The 17,592-nt window shown below is 44.1% G+C and overlaps 1 protein-coding gene across 6 annotated transcripts in view; it reads left to right on the top strand.

Moving 5' to 3' along the window:
- LOC139000587 (lysine-specific demethylase 6A-like) overlaps window positions 1-17,592 on the top strand; it is a 266,067-nt gene that overhangs the window by 65,626 nt on the left and 182,849 nt on the right. For 4 of the 6 annotated variants that reach the window (XM_070402727.1, XM_070402726.1, XM_070402731.1 and 1 more), the window contains 2 exons: window positions 14,786-14,844; window positions 17,459-17,579. The exons of the other annotated variants lie outside the window; for them this stretch is intronic. In XM_070402727.1, coding sequence (XP_070258828.1) covers window positions 14,786-14,844; window positions 17,459-17,579 — 180 coding nt within the window. The remainder of the gene's footprint in view (window positions 1-14,785; window positions 14,845-17,458; window positions 17,580-17,592) is intronic. 6 annotated transcript variants of the gene reach the window in all.

Below are 17,592 nucleotides of genomic sequence, written 5' to 3'. Positions count from 1 at the left end.
TGTGGCTCTCTCATATTGAAGTCTCCTCTCTCCCCTCCATCACCTTCTTCCATCCTCACTAAAAATCAATGTAAAAAATACCCTCGGGTTAGGATTGAGAAAACAAAGGGGTTGTGTTGTTTGGGGAACACTTATCTTTTGAGACAGCATGGATGGACATGGAGAGCATTATGCTAAATAAAATAAGCCAGTCAGAGAAAGACAAGTACCATATAACTTCACTTACATGTGTAATCTAATGAACAAGATAAAACTAACAAACAAAATAGAAAGAGACGAATAGTTACAGAGAAAACCTGGACAGTTGTCAGAGGGGTAGAAGGTTTGGGGGCTGTGAGAAAATTTGAGGGGATTACACAAAAATGATCTCATAGATAGTGTGATGACTACTAGAGGGAAAGTGGGGAGGGGGAAATTAGAAGAGGGTAAGGACAGGAGAGGAGAAATATGATTGACTTGGGGTAGTGAATATACAGTGCCCCATACAGATGATGTAATATAGAATTGTAAACCTGAAACCCATAAATTTTATTAACCAACTAGAGACCTGATTTATGAAATTCATGCAAAAGGTGGCTTGGCCCACACTGTGGCTGTGGCTTCCTCTGCCTTGGCCCCGGTGGCTCTGGTGGCTTCCTCTGCCTCGGCCGCCTCTGCCTCGGCCTTCGTCACCCAGGTTTCGTCTGGAAGGACGTCCAGTCTAATTAGCATATTACACTATTATTTTTATAAACTAGAGGCCCAGTGCATGAAATTCGGGGTAGGGGTGGATGCCTCATCCTAGCCTGCACCCTCTCGGGTCTAAAACGTCAGTCAGACATCCCTCTCGCAATCCGAGACTCTGCCTGCCTGCCTCATCATCCCTAACTGCTCACCTGCCTGCCTGATGGCCCTAATTGCCTCTGTCTTGGCCCCTGCCACAGTGGCTTCATCCAGAAGGACGTCTGGAATGACCTCCGAAAGATCACTTGGCTGTCCGGTCTAATTAGTATATTATGCTTTATTATTATAGATGTCACCCCAATAAATTCAATAGAAACTCACAACCATCTATGATAATAATCTATAATAATAATAAAAAAGGATAATATGCGGATTAGACCCAATGTTTTTCCCAGTGTCATTCCAGATGTCCTTCCAGAGGAAGCCGGGGCCAGAGCGAAGCCTGGGTCCTGGGTGCCTGGCAGTGGTGGCCAGAGGGAAGCAACCCAGGTCCTGCGTGCTGGAGGGAAGCTGGTGCTGGCAGCCAGGGGGAAGGAAGGCCTACTCTTGCAGGAATTTTCGTGCATTGGCCCTCTAGTGGTTTACGATAAGTGCTTGGTTAAGATGGAAAAGGCATTATGTTTTGGGTGGAAGACATGAATGGAAAATGAGTAGTGATTGATTGCAACATGTTCCAGAAAGTATTGAGCCTGTACGATAATTTCATCAAGGGATCCCTTAAAACAACACTATTTACTGCAAGTTATGGGATGCTTACCTAGATTCAGGAATAAGTTTGTACTGAAAATTAAATTACTCAGGAGAGAGAGAGACCACGTTAGCATAACTTGTATTACAGTATTTTGTTATAATTGTTCTATTTTGCATTTTTGTTAGTATTTTACTGTGTCCAGTTAAAAATAAAACTTTACCATAGGTATGTATGCATAGGCAAAAAAGAGTAATATATGATTTGGTGCTAATTGTGGTTTTAGGCATTCACTGGGCATCTTGACACATCCAATTCCCTATTGTTCTTCTCCCTAGTAGTTCTATTCTCATTAAATATCAGATTAATATCTACAATATTGGTCAGTTTCCTACTTTTTGGGTTAGTTTTGTAGGTTTTGTTTTTAGTGTTTTAGTGTGTTCTCTTTCTTAGGTACAATTATTTTTATAATTGCTATATACATATTTTTAAAAATATATATTTTACTGATTTTTTACAGAGAGGAAGGGAGAGGGATAGAGTAAGAAACATTGATGAGAGAGAAACATCGATCAGCTGCCTCCTGCACACCTCTTACTAGGGATATGCCTCAACAAAAGTACATGCCCTGGGACCTTTCGGTCCTCAGGCTGACACTCTATCAACTGAGCCAAACTGGTTCGGGCACTATATATATATATTTTTATAATTCTTTTTTTTTTTTTTAATTTTTATATATGCATTTTTATTGATTTTTTTACAGAGAGGAAGGGAGAGGGATAGAGAGTTAAAAACATCAATGAGAGAGAAACATCAATCAGCTGCCTCCTGCACACCTCTCACTGGGGATGTGTTCGCAACCAAGGTACATGCCCTTGACTGGAATCGAACCCGGAACCCTTCAGTCCGCAGGCTGACGCTGTATCCACTGAGCCAAACCGGTTTCGGCTAATGTTTTCTTATAATCCTTGTATTTGTGTGTCATTGGTGTGATTTCTCTTTGAATTCTGATTTTATTTTATTATGCCTTCTTTTTTGATGAGTCTGATTAAAAGTTTATCAATTTTGCTTATCTTCAAATAACCAATTTTTTATTTTATTCATCTCTTTTATTGCTTTATATAATTTTTTTCTGCTGATTTTTTAAAATATATATTTTTATTGATTACAGAGAGGAAGGAAGAGGGGGAGAGAAAGAAACATCAGTGATGAGAGAGAATCATTGATTGGCTGCCTCCTGCTTGTCCCCCATTGAGGATTGTGCCCTGGACTAGAATTAAACCTGGGACTCTTCAACCCGCAGCCTGATGCTCTATTCACTGAACGAAACCAGCTAGGGCTCTGCTCTGATGTTTATGACTTCATCTTAGTTTGTGCTTTATATATTCTTTGTTTTCCAATTTTGGCAGACTCTCTGTGGTTTTTTCTTTGTATTAATTAGGTAAATCTTGCAAATTTTCCTGTCTTGACAGGCTGTATTTTTTGTAGTAGGTGTTCTGGGGACCCACTGGTACAATCTCCTTGGTCATGTGAGTTTAGTGCATTAGGATTGCCCCTTTTATGGGTCATACCCTCAAGTTATAGTTGGTCCTTGATTGTTGTTCATATTTCAGTGGGAGGGATTGACCCTGAGGATGAGCATCTGTGTGGACTGGTAATAACTATAGTGATTAAGATGTGTGTGGACTGATCCCAAGGATGAACTTACACTTTTGGTGTGTCACTGAGGATCTGATCCATGATCATCTGTTGTGGACTGAATAGGAATTTGTCCATTTAGCCTCCACCTATTTGAACGCTTTTGAGTGTTTTTATTTTTGATTTCTAATTTCATGCTATTGTTATCTGAGAAGTCACTTGTGATCTCAATCTTCTTGAATTGGTTGATACTTTGTGTCTTAACCTCTGGTGTGTCCTTGAGAATGCTCCATGTGCATTTGACAAGAATGTATAATCTACTGCTATGGAATAAAATGTTCTATAAATATCAATTAAATCCACATGATCTAGTGTGTCATTTAAGGCTCCTGTTTCCTTACTGATTACTGTCTGGAAAATAGAAACAGTGATGTTGTTAAAGTCCCCTACTATGTCTGTATTGCTGTCTGTCTTTTCCTTAAAGTGCTCCAACAATTTTTTTAATGCATTTCAGTGTTCCTATATTGGGTGTGTATATGGTTTCTCTTGTTAGATTGTACCTTAGGTATCCTATATAATAAGAGGTAATATGCAAATTGACCACCATGCCCTCGCACAAGATGGCTGCAGGGGAGGGCAGTTGTGGGCGATCAGGCCTGCAGGGGAGGGCAGTTGCGGGTGACTGGGCCTGCAGAGGAGGCCAGTTAGGAGTGACCAGGTCGGCAGGGGAGTTCAGTGAGGGGCGACCAGGCTGGCAGAGGGGAGCAGTTAGGCATCGATCAGGTTGGCAGGGGAGTGGTTAGGGGTGATCAGGCTGGCAGGCAGAAGTGGTTAGGGGCAATCAGGCAGGCAGGCAGGTGAGCAGTTGGGAGCCAGCAGTCCCGGATTGTGAGAGGGATGTCCCAGATTGGAGAGGGTGCAGGCTGAGCTGAGGGAGAACCACCCCCCCCCCCCCCCCAGTACTCGAATTTAGTGCACCAGGCCTCTAGTTATGTAATAAGTTTCTTTTTCTTTTTTTGTGGCCCTTGTTTTGAAGTCTGTTTTGTCATATTTGAGTATTGTTACCCCAGCTTTTTTGTTTCCATTTGCATGGAATATGTTTCCAATTCCTGCACTTTCAATTTGTGTGTATCTTTTGCTATCAGGTGGGTCTCTTGTGGACAGCATATAATTGGGTCATGTTTTTGTATCCATTCAGCTACCCTATGTCTTTTTTTTTTTTTTTTTTTAATATATTTTATTGATTTTTTACAGAGAGGAAGGGAGAGGGATAGAGAGTTAGAAACATCGTTGAGAGAGAAACATCAATCAGCTGCCTCCTGCACACCTCCTACTGGGGATGTGCCCACAACCCAGGTACATGCCCTTGACCAGAATCGAACCTGGGACCCTTCAATCCGCAGGCCGACGCTCTATCCACTGAGCCAAACCGGTTTTGGCTACCCTATGTCTTTTTCTTTTTAATATCTTTGTTGATTTCAGCCTCTCACCCGTATTGGCCAGGCACCCCAGCAGGTTCCCCCAGCTGTGGCCAGCCTGCAAACAGCCATCAGCTCCTCACCCAGGTTGGCCAGGCAACCCAACAGGACCTCCCTCCCTGAACGGGGTGTGGCCAGCCTGAAATCAGCCCTCAGCCCCTCACCCAGGCTGGCCAGGCACCCCAGTGGGACCCCCACCCTGATCTGGGACACCCTTCAGGGCAAACTAGCCGGCCCGCACTGTGCACCAGGCCTCTATTCTATATAATAAAAGGGTAATATGCAAATTGACCCTAACAGCACAACGACTGGGAATGACTGGTCACTATGATGAACACTGACCACAAGGGAGCAGATGCTCAAAGCAGGAGCTGTCCCCTGGTGGTCAGTGCGCTCCCACAGGGGGAGCTCTGCTCAGCGAAAAGCCAGGCTGACGGCTGCTAGTACAGCGGTGGTGGTGGGATCCTCTCCTGCCTCCTCAGCAGCAGTAAGGATGTCTGATTCCAGCTTAGGCCTGCTCCCCGCTGGCAAGTGGACATCCCCCGAGGGCTCCCGGGCTGCTAGAGGGATGTCTGACTGCCAGCTTAGGCCCAAACCCCCCGGGAAGCAGCCTAAGCCGGCAGTTAGACATCCCCTGAGGGGTCCCAGACTGCGAGAGGGCACAGGCCGGGCTGAGGGACCACCCCGAGTACAAAAATTTTTATGCACCGGGCCTCTAGTTCTTATGTATGTAGATAGAAATATTTGGCAAAGCATAAATTTAAGTGTAAAATGTTAACTTGGTAATATAACTTTTAATATGATTACCTTTGTAATGGTGATTAGCACTTCTATCACATTATATTATTTTTTAAATTAAATTTATTGTGGTTGAATTGGTTAATAAGATTGTGTAAGTTGTAGATGTACAATTGTATAATACATTACTTGTATATTGTATTTTTTGCTCTTCACCCAAAGTTTAATCTCCAGTTTCTAGATTTTTGATATCTTTAATAATTAAAAAAATTTTTTTTACTGATTTCAGAGAGGAAGGGAGAGGGAGAGATATAAACACCAATGATGAGAGAGAATCATTGATTGATTGCTTCTGGCACACCCCCTAGTGGGGATCAAGCCCACAACCAGGGCATGTGCCCTAACTGGAATCGAATGTGGGACCCTTCTGTTCACAGGCCAGTGCTCTGTGCACTTAGCCATACTGGCTAGGGACACCTTTATCACTCTTAAACCTCTCTCTAACCCCTTTCCTTTCTGGTAATCATCTTGTTGTTTGTATCATGAGTTTTTGTTCATTTGTTGCTATTTTTTTATATTTCATACTAGAGGCCTGGAACATGAAATTTGTGCATGGGTACGGTCTCTAGGCCTGGCATGTGATCAGGACAATCTTTCCCAGCTTCCCCCAGCCGGCCCCTGCCCCACTGCCACCCACCCCCAGTTCCTTGTTTGCCATCAGGTGATTGTTGCTTGACGGCCAGGTGAAGGGACCAAGAGGTTGGCTGTTCCCACCCATTCACTGGCCCCAGCCCCACAGTGCGTGGCCATCAGGCGATCGGAGCCTGCTTGCTGGGGAAAGGGACCAAGAGGTGGTCAGTGTGCCTCATAGTGACTGGTCCAATGGTCATTCTTGTCGTTCTGCTGTTAAGCTCAACTTGCATATTACCCTTTTATTATATAGGATAGAGGCCTGGTGCACGGGTGGGGGCCAGCTCACCTGCCCTGAAAGGAGTCCTGGATCGGGGTGCGGGGAGCCTGCTGTGGATTGGGGCCGCCGGGGCGGGGGCTGCAGCGTTTGCAGGCTTGCCCTGCCCCTGATCGGGTTGGGGATCCTTGCTGGGGGGCAGGGCTAGCCTGGGCAAGAGGCTGGGAGCTATTTGCAGACTGGCCCCTCCCCCAGCAGGGATGGTCTGGGTGAAGGGCCACCGTTGGTTTTCAGACTGGCCATGCCCCCAGTTGGGGTGGGGCCAGTCTGGGAAAAGGCCCAAGGTCCGTTTTTAGGCTGGGGACACCCCCATTGGGGTGGGGGAATCTGATGGGGCGACACTGGCTTGGGCAAGGGGCTGCAGGCAGTTTGCATGCCAGCCACACCCTCAATCGGTGTGGGAGTCCCCGCTGTGTGGCAGTGCCAGCCTTGGAGAGGGGCCTGGGGCGGTTTTCAGGCCAGCCCTGCCCCTGATTGTGGTGGGGGCCCTCGCTGTAGTGTGGGGCCAGCCTGGCTGAGGGCCTGAGGGCCGGTTGCAGGCTGGCTACGCTCCCATCGGGGTTGAGGTCTCTGCTGGGGGCTTGGCCAGCCTGCACAAGGGGCTGAGGGCAGTATGCAGGCAGAGCAAGCCCCTGGTTTTGTCAGGTAGGACATCTGGTAGACAGAAGATGTCCAGTCTAATTAGCATATTATCCTTTTTTTCATATAGATGAGTAAAATTATATATTTCTTTTTGAGCCACCGATGTTGCTGCAAATGATAGTGTTGTATCTTATCTTATGGCTGAATATATTTCACTTACATATGTTCCACATCTTATCCAATTATCAGAGGTCATTGAGGTTGTTTCCATATCTTGCCACCATGAATAATGCTGTGAAGTACATATATATCTTTATGAATAAGTGCTTTAAATTTGGGGAGTAGATAACCCAGAAGAGGATTGCTGCTTCATATGTTCACTTGTTCTTCATTTTTTGAGCAAACTCCATACAGATTTACAGAGTGATTGTACTGTTTTATACTAGCATGGTGTTTTTATTTGTTGTTAATCCTTACTTGTGGACATTTTTTCCATTTATTTTATTTTATTTTTTTTAGAGAGGGTGGAATGGAGGGAGGAAAGAGATCTGATATGAGAGAGACATATTGATTGGTTGTCTCCTGCATGTACCCTGACAGGATTGGGGATCGAACCTGCAATTCCAGTACATGCTCTTGACCTGGAATTGAATCCATGATCCTTTTGTGCTCAGGTTGCTGCTCTTACTGAATTGATCCCCTAATTATTAAAATGTCCTTCTTTGTCAACTTGTTTGAAAGTCTATTTTGTCTGAGATAAGTATTGCTACCCAAGCTTCTTGTTTCCACTTGCATGAAATACCTTCTTCCATACATTACTTGCAGTCTTGATCTGAAGTGTGTAGACAGCATATGTATGGTTATTGTTTTCTTAGTCAGCCAACTTGTGCCTTTTGATTTGACAACTTAATACTTACATTTGAAGTTATTAGTGATAGGTATGTAGTTATTATTTTATTATTCACTAGAGGCCTGGTTCACAAAATTCATGCACTAGAGGCCTAGTTCACAAAATTCATGCAGGCGGGGGGGGGGGGGGCGGGGGGGGCGGGTCCCTCAGCCTGGCCTGCACCCTCTCCAATTTGGGACCCCTCAGGGGATGTCCGACTGCCTCTCGTAATCTGGGACTGCTGGCTCCTAACCTATCGCCAGTCTGCATGCCTGATCACCCCTAATTGGCCTGATTGCCCCTAACTGCTTCCCTGCTGGCCTAATCGCCCCTAATCGCCTCTGCCTTGCCCCACACCAGGGACCCAGGATTTCCTCTGGCCAGTCGCAGGCACCTGGGATCTGGGCTTCCCTCCCTCAGGCTGGCGGCAGTCACCCAGGACGCAGGCCGGCTTCATCCAGGGCAAGTCGCAGTTGCAGGGGACCATAGGTGGGCGGCTTCACCCAGGCCACAGCCACAGGCACCCGGGACTGTAGGGTGGGCAGCTTGTCCCTCTCCCAGGCCGCAGCCCCAGTCGCTAGTGCCTGGGATCACGGGGAGGGCAGCTTGTCCCTTTCCTGGGTCGCAGGCACAGGCGCACCTGCTGGCGCCCAGTACACGGGGCGGGAGGCTTGTCCCTCTCCCAGACCGCAGCCTGGCTGGTCCCCATTCGTCTCTCGTGAGCTCCTTTGTGCCTGGCTGGTCCCCATTCCTCTCTCCCAGTGTTGAGTGTATGAGCCGTTATGGTGTGATGGCGTGAGGGTGTGATGACCATTTGCATATTAGTTCTTTATTATATAGGATTATATAGGATACTTATGATTTTTTCCTTCATTTTCTTAATCAAGTTTTTTTTTTTATTTCTTTGTAGTAGTTTTATGGTGATGAGCTTCTTTAGGTTTTTCTTATCTGGGAGGTACCTTATCTGTCCTATTATTCTGAATAATACCCTTTCTGTGTATAGTAGTCCTGTTTATAGGTTCTTTTCCTTCACTTTGAATATTTTGTGCCAATCCCATTGGCCTGAAAAGTTTTCGCTAAGAAATCTGTTGACAGTGTTATGGGAGCTTGCCTGTATATGTAAGTAACTGCTTTTCTTGTGCTGCTTTCAAGATTCTCTTTTTGTCTTTAACCTTTGACATTTAAAAAAGTTTTTTTAATTGATTTCAGAGAGGAAGGGAAAGGGGGAGAGAGAGAAACATCAATGATGAGAGAGAATCATTGACTGCCTGCCTCCTGCACGCCCCCACTGGGGATTGAGCCCGCAACGCAGGCATGTGCCCTTGACTGGAATTGAACCCGTGACCCTTCAGTTCTCAGGCCTACACTCTATCCACTGAGCCAAACCGATGAGGGCTAACGTTTGGCATTTTAATTATATGTCTTGATGTGAGCCTCTTCTGGTTTGCCATGTTTGGGACTCTGCATTTCCTGGGCTTGTATGTCTGTTTCTGAAGGAATTATAGTCATTAGTTCTTCAAATACATGTTTTCAATGCCTTTCTCTGTCTCTTCTTGTGGTGCAAATGGTGTTACATTTGATGCTCTCCCAGATGTTCCTTAAACTGTTCTTATTTTTTGGATTCTTTTTTTCTCTTTGCTGTTCTGACTGTTTTTTTTTTTTTTCCCCTTTCAAATTGCTGAGTTTATTCTCTGCTTCATCTAATCTGTTGTTGATTCCTTCTAATGTATTTTTTTATTATAGTTATTGTATTCTTTATTTCTGACATTTTCTTAAGATTTTTATGTTTGTTCAAGTTCTCACTTCATTCATGTCCATTTCCCTAAGTTCATTGAGATTCTTACAACTAGTGGTTTGAACTCTGTGCCTCGTAGATTGCCTGTCTACATTTTGTTGACTTTTTTTTGCTGGAGTTTTATCCAGTTCTTTGATTTAGCATGTTTCTTTGTCTCCTCATTTGGGAGCCTCTCTGTTTGTTTCTTTATATTTAGGTATAGCTGCTAAGTCTCCCACTCATGGTAGGATGTCCTTATGTAGTAGGTGTCCTGTTGGACACTTTGAAAGTGTCCAGAGGTGCATACTTTTTGGTCACCTGAGCTGGTTGCTGCAGTTGTAAGTTTAACTTTGATTATTGTTGGTACATCAGTTATGTGATTGAACTCCTCACTGGCTGGCTATGAGGACTGGCCATGACAAGCTGCTGTCTGGGATCTGACCCAGTGGAGTGGCATGTGCACCAACAAGGCTTTTCCTAGCTACCAAAACCATCATTTGGGTATGCTGATTGTGAAGTGTGCTCACAATTTAATGTGCTCAGGTGGTTCTCTGCTGTTATGTAAGCTCAGCTACTGGCATTTGGTTATGGTACCTTTTGGCAGGCACTCTGGTGCTGGCCAAGTTCATCTGCTGCTGTTCCTGCCCTATGTCACCTGGTGGTTTTAGTATCAGTCCTTTGTTCTGAGTCATCGGGAGAGACTCTAAAGAAAGGTTGCACTCTGAATCAAGGCTGGTGCCCCAGTGCGGGGCCTCAGGTTTCTCTGCAGTTGCACAGGGCACACTGATTACATCCACCATTTTCTTAGTGCCTGCGGGGTCTTAGAGTTTCTAGAAAAGTTTGTAGCGTGGGCCAACCTCATACCTTTGAGGCTCAGGTCACTGAAATAGACTGGGGTGCTATGTGAGTTGTGTTGGTCTGCAAACTGTGGTTGGGGTGAGTGGTGTTCACCTGGTTAAATCATATCTGGTGCTTATTTGTGCATGCAAATTGTGTGTGAGGAGGTCTCAGCAAAGGAACTATGATGGCTGCTCTTCAAGCCCTTGCGTTGAAATCACAATTCAGTTTCTTTGTGAATGTCACTGCATCCTTTGAGCTGCTGTTCTTTCACTGTTGGAGGTTAAGGGGATTGTTTGTACATAAGTGACATATGCAGACACTTGAAGTGGAAACCTGGCTCTCCAGTGATCCTTTGTCTCCCCCAGCTGGAATCCAGGCTGATTTTCACAGCTGGATGTTGTGAGGACTCCTTTTCCTGGCACTGGTGCTTCAAACTGTGTAGCGCAGTGTGGGCTTAGGATCCCTAAGCTTCCCAGGGTGAACTTATGCATTAGAGATATCTAAGTTCTTAACTGTCATGCAAGGTGTGGGACTAGCCCATTTATGTCCTTGCCTCTTCCACCATTCTCCATGTGGCTTTTTCTTTATTAGAGGAGTTCTGTTTAGTTACCTACAGATTGTTTTGCAGGGTGATTGTTCAGTTGTAATTTTAATGTGTTCATGTGAGGTGGCAAGCACAATCTTTACCTACTCTGCCATCTTAATTGGAAATCTCAGTATCCGTTTTTATTTTCTTTGAATAAATACTCAGTAGTGGAATTGCCAAAACAGTGTTAGATCTATTTTTAAGTTTGAGTAGTACATTATGTTGAACCAATTCACATTTTCACCAGGAGTGTATGAACTTTCTTTTCTTCACTTGTTATCTCTTGTCTTTTTGATGATAGCCATTCTAGCAAATGTAAGGTCATATCTCAATCTGATTTTGAAATTATCTTCCTAGTAATTAAATGTTGAACATCTTGGCCATTTGAATATCTTCTTTGTAAAAATATTGATTTAGTTCTTCTGTCCACCTGTTTATTTTTTGTCCTCACCTGAGGCCATCCTTAGAGAGAGGAAAGCTGACAGAGTGAGGAATATTGATGTGAGAGAGAAACATTGATGGATTGGTTACCTTTCATACATGCCATCCCTGGGGATTGAGCCTGCATTCCAGGCATGTATACTTACCGGAAATTGAACCAGTAACCTTTGAGTGCACACGGTGACATTCCAACCAACTGAGCCACTCCGGCCAGGCAGTCACTTTTATTCAGAATGGTTTTTTGTTGTTGCTCTTGATTTGTAAATACTGTATATATTTTGATGTTACTCCTTGGTTTACATATGTGGTTTTTACAGATATTTTCCTATTCTGTAGTTTGATTGTTTTTAATGTTAATTGTTACCTTTGCTCTGCAGAAGCTTTTCTGTTTGATATTTTCCTCTTTCTTGATTTTTGCTTTTATTGTTTACACTAGAGGCCCCGTGCACAAAAATTTGTGCGCTCGGGGTTCCCTCAGCCCAGCCTGTGCCCTCTCGCAGTCTGGGACCCCTCCGGGGATGTCCACCTGCTGGCTTAGGCCTGCTCACCGGGGGATTGTGCCTAAGCTGGCAGTGATACATCCCTTGGGGGATGTCCACTTGCCAGCGGGCCGAAGCTGCAGTTGAACATCCACAGAGCTGCTGAGGAGGCAGGAGAGGCTCCCACCATCGCCAATGTGATGCCTTCAGCCTGGCTTGTGGCTGAGCAGAGCTCCCCCTGTTGGAGTGCACTGACTACCAGGGGGCAGCTCCTGCATTGAGCATCTGCCCCCTGGTGGTCAGTGTGTGTCATAGTGACCAGTCATTCCCAGTCGTTCTGCTGTTAGGGTCAATTTGCACATTACCGCCCTAACAGGTTTGGCTTAGTGGATAGAGCGTCGGCCTGTGGACTGAAGGGTCACAGGTTCGATTCTCGTCAAGGTCATGTACTCTGGTTGCGTACACATCCCCAGTAGGGGGTGTGCAGGAGGCAGCTGATCGGAGTTTCGCTCTCATCGATGTTTCTAACTCTCTATCCTTCTCCCTTCCTCTCTGTAAAAAATCAATAAAATATATTTGGGGAAAAAAATTGCATGTGCACATTACCCTTTTATTATATAGGATAGAAGCCTGGTACACGGGTGGGAGCCAGCTGGTTTGCCCTGAAGGGTGTCCCAGATCAGGGTGGGCAGGGGACCCCCAGCTCCCTACGATCGCCCACGCCGCCCCTGCTCACGATCGCTGGCTCTGCCCATGCTCACGCCTAACACCTCTGGCCAAGGCATTAGGCCTGGGCAAGAGACCCCCAGCTCCCCACCATCATCAACTCGGCCCCTGCTCCCTGCAATTGACTGCTCCGCCCTAATGCCTCTCACCCAGGCATTAGGCCTGGGCAGGGGACCCACAGCTCTCCAAGGGACCTCCTGCTCCACCCCTTCCCAGGCCTAATGCCTGTGGCCAAGGCATTAGGACTGGGCAGGGGACCCCAAGCTCCCACCATCAGCGACTGTGCCCCTGCTCCCCATGATCGCTGGCACTGCTCCTGCCCAGGCCTAATGCCTCTGGCCAAGGCATTAGGCCCGGGCAGGGGACCCCCGCAGCTGCAGCCTCCCAAGATCATGGGCTCCACCCCTGCCCGGGCCTTACGCCTCTGACCGAGGCATTGGGCCCGGGCAGCGGGGACCCCCAGCTGCAGCCTCCCAAGATCATGGGCTCCACCCCTGCCCAGAGGGCAGGGGACCCTCGCTGCAGCTGCCCCCCCATGGTGGCAAGGGGACCCCCCCAACTGCAACCGCCCGCGATCGTGGGCTCTACCCCTGCCTGGCCGAGGCATTAGGCCCAGGCAGGGGACCCCTGCAGCTGCAGCCGCCCCTCCCGGGCCTTTTTCCTCTGGTGGAGGCTTAGGCCCGGGCAGAGGATCCCCCCAGCTGCAGCCGCCCCCCGATTGTGAGCTCCGCCCCTTCCCGGGCCTAACGCCTCTGGCCAAGGTGTTAGGCTGGGCAGGGGACCCCCCAGCTGCAGCCCCCGTCCCCCCATCGTGGGCTCCGCCCCTGCCCGGGCCTAATGCCTCCGGCTGAGGCGTTAGGGCAGCAGGGACCCCCAGCTGCAGCCGCCCCCCCCACCCAGCTGCAACCGCTCCCTGATCGTGGGCTCTGTGGGCTCCGGGCAGCGGCTGCAGCCACCCCTCGATCCCAGGCTCCACCCCTGCCCAGCTCCCATTGCTGGCTCCACCCCTACTTCCTGCTATCACTGGCCAGTGCGGCAAAGGCCAGGATTCTCCGATCATGGCTGGGGGGCAGGGCAAAGGCGGCCCTGGGGGCCGCCTTTGCCCTGCCCCCTGGCTCTTAGCTCCCCCCTAAGAGTGCCGGGGGCTTCTTCTGTTCTTTCCATTTTTCCTCCCTGCATTGTGCCTACATATGCAAATTAACCGCCATCTTTGTTGACAGTTAACCGCCATCTTGGCTGGTGATTAATTTGCATATCTCTCTAATTAGCCAATGGGAAGGGTAGCGGTTGTACGCTAATTACCATGTTTCTCTTTTATTAGTGTAGATTAGAGGCTCAGTGCATGAATTCATGCATGGGTGGGGCCCATCAGGCTGGGTTGGTGGGGAGAGGGGGGAAGGGAAGAGGAGAAGTGGGAGGTTGGCCAGCGGGCCCGCCCCTCATCGGGTGTGGGGGGCCAATTGGGGGTGAGGCTGACCAGGGGGAGGGGCCAAGGGTAGTTGGCTGGCCAGGCCTGCTCTCTGGTTGAACTCCTGGTCCAGGGGACAATTTGCATATTAGTCTTTTATTATATAGGACTTTTTCTCTAATTGCAAATTATTTTGTTAAGACAAGTGTCAAGGTGCTATTTCTACATTTTCTTTTAGGAGGTTTATAGTATCAGGTTTCATGATTAATATTACTCTCTGGTTGTTTTGAGTTAATTTTTTGTGAGTGATATAAGATACGGTTTCAATTTCACTTTTTTGGCATGAACTTTGCATGTGTTAATCTCTTTTCTTCACCACCTTTTGTTGATGAGACAACCCTCTTGCCATTGTGTTATCTTGGCTCTCTTATTGAATATTAGTTGAGTGTAAATGTGAGGGTTTGTATCTGTGCTCTGTGTTCTGTTCCTTTGGCCTGTTCTTTTTTTGATGCCAGTACCATACAGGTATTTTTTATAGCTTTATTGTATAATTTAAATTAGAAAGTATAACACCTCCAGCTTTGTTCTTTCTCTGGATTGTTTTATTTTTTTGTGTGGTTTTCACAAATTTTAAGATTTTAAAAAGTGTTTTTTTCTCTAGAGTTGATTAAAATGAAACTGGAAAGGTTTCTTCAAGCTTTTAGTCTTCTTCCATGTTTCCTGTTGACTCATGATTTTATTGTTTCTTTTAATCGTATTGTAAGATGTGAAATAATTTTTAGAATTTAGAAATCTAAAATGTAAAACTTTTACTATTCTTTTTAACAGAATGCTGTCTTTTTATATGGCCTTGGTTTGGTTTACTTCTACTACAATGCATTTCATTGGTAAGTTGACTTACAGTAGAAGCTTTCAGTGTGTGTGTGTATGTGTAAGAAATAAGTACAAAATATTTTAATGTAGACATACATTTCATTAGTAGCATATTTACTTTTTAAAACTTCCACTAAAGGTTAGCACTCATTCTAAACTCTCAGTATTTTTCAATTAGGATATGTCTTTCAGTGTTGAGGATTAACCGCACTAGTCAGTCATAAGTAAGATTTTGTATACTGTTTTCTAAAACTTTTTAAAAATTGGCTTGTTTTTTTTATTTACATGTTATGAGAATTCAAAGGAAGAGTACATGGCCAGTGTTTATAAGTATGTTGTCTAGATCATTCTGAATATTAATTCAGAGTTCTTAAATTTGCATTGACCAGATTTTCATGTCATTTTCCAGAGGTGAATATTTAGCTTTTAGTCGCACAATTGGACTACTAACTTACTTAACTTGTTGGCTTTGGGGTTTTTTAATTATGCTATGCTTGGATGCACTACATTGCTTACTAGATAAACTTGTGGATTGTAGATGTTACAACTTTTTTTTCCTGTTGAATGACACATTGCTTTGAGAGATCTTAAAATTAAACCACCCCCTTTATTTTGTAAGAATCTTATTTTAAAATGAGCCTAGATTAGCACCATTTTAAGGTCTCTGTAAATTTTCTGAAAAATCCTAGTCACGTAATTTACAATTCTGAACTTTTAGAACTAGAAAAGATCTTAGAGATCACATAGTTTTTTTTTTTTTTTTAATATATTTTATTGGTTTTTTACAGAGAGGAAGGTAGAGGGATAGAGAGTCAGAAACATCGATGAGAGAGAAACATCGATCAGCTGCCTCCTGCACATCTCCTACTGGGGATGTGCCGGCAACCCAGGTACATGCCCCTGACCGGAATCGAACCTGGGACCCTTCAGTCCGCAGGCCGACGCTCTATCCACTGAGCCAAACCGGTTTCGGCGAGATCACATAGTTTTTTAATTCTTTCTTTTTGTTGATAGGGGAAATAAGTTGTGTTAATTTTTACTCCATATTTTTTATCTATTTATTTAGGGACAGAAGCAGTTCTTGAGTTCAGGTCCCTACTCTATTAATTTAAAGCATACATATTCCGAACTGAAAGAAAAACATGGCATTTTTTTTGCACAACTATCAATATTATATTCATAGACTTGTGATCACTTATAAATGGAAAGGGGACAAGAGGTTACAGTAGTTAGAGATAGGACTTTATCAAGTTTATAGGGAAATTTTTTTAGAAAGAAATCTAATAGTTATACTAAATGAAATAATTTGTTGTGGTTTGTGCTACATGAAGGTGGAATATTGTCCATTTTTTAATCAGTACTTACAGTTGTTTGTTCACATAGATACAATTATTTTAGCTAGCCAGAACAAATATGCATAAAATTCAATGTGAGGCTGGTAACAAAGAACTTTACAGCAGTTTTACATAGTTAAGGTAGAAACCATGAGCCTCTTTAGATTGCAGAAAATAAAATAGTGAGCTAAGTTAGTTTACATTGAAAATATTAATTGCTTTAAATATAGCTTTGGACAAATTAGATTTATAATTGTTCAAATAAATAATACACAATTGATAAGTAATAATGCAACAATAATCTGTTTTGTGTGCTTACAACTCTAAACTTACTTTTGCCAACCTCTGAATATATGTGAAAATGTTTGTGGAGTAATGATTATAAATTTTTAGATAACTCATAAATGATGTCTTTGTATTTCCAAAAATGCTCAGTTTTGTAGTAAATGTATATATAGCCATGCAGTTTTAGAAATAAGACAAACTAATGACTTACTGAAGTGCTTTCTCTTCATGGTATGCACATCTATTTGTAGTACAAATAAAATTGACTTTGAAACATTAAGATTCTAAAAGTGATCTCTAGGGGATATAGTATTTGACATCAAAATGAAGTTTTTTCTTTTTGTCTTTTTTCATGCTCATTAGTAATTCACAAAATTTAAATGCTAAGAAATATTCAAAATGTGTTCAGTATATCTGGAATTTTTAATGGTAATCAACCCCTGTTAAAAAGACAATTAAGACAGAATACAATTAGGACAAAGGTAAGCTGATAGGTTGAGGTATGTAGACAAATCAGCAGTCTCTAAATCCTGGGCCATTGATTTATGGCAAAAGTGGCACTGCATTGCTGTAGACCTAAGAATAGTCTTTTCCAGAAATTATTCTCTTTTGTAGAAATTGAATATGGAAAAATTATATACTAGCCCCTAACTATTTTACATAATATTCTTACAGTAAGTAAAACTTCTGAAAGTTGATTTCTATGGAACAGTATATATCCAAGTTTTATTATTTTTATTCTCTTGCCCTCATAAACTTTCTTACTATACTATTTCTAAGATGTTTTGGAAAATTTAAATTGATTATTTACAATCAAAATGTTGTAAATATTGTTGAATTCAACTGACATTCCTTACGTTTTCCTAATGTCGTTTAATATTCATAATGTTTTAATAAAATTGTCATATTTGTAGTAAACATTGTTGTACCAGAATGTTTCTTGAATTACTAAGGAAAATACCTGTAAATAAATAGAATCTTACAGTTTCTTATGTCTATATTCTTTAAGGGCAATTAAGGCATTTCAGGAGGTGCTTTATGTTGATCCCAGCTTTTGTCGAGCCAAGGAAATTCATTTACGTCTTGGGCTTATGTTCAAAGTGAACACAGACTATAACTCTAGCTTAAAGGTAGGTGGTTGGG

This window comes from Myotis yumanensis, unplaced genomic scaffold (assembly GCF_028538775.1).
Source record: "Myotis yumanensis isolate MYYU_CA2020_CCGP unplaced genomic scaffold, mMyoYum1.0.hap1 SCAF_24, whole genome shotgun sequence".
Classification (NCBI taxonomy): Eukaryota; Metazoa; Chordata; class Mammalia; order Chiroptera; family Vespertilionidae; genus Myotis; species Myotis yumanensis.
This window is presented reverse-complemented; position numbering and strand designations above follow the sequence as displayed.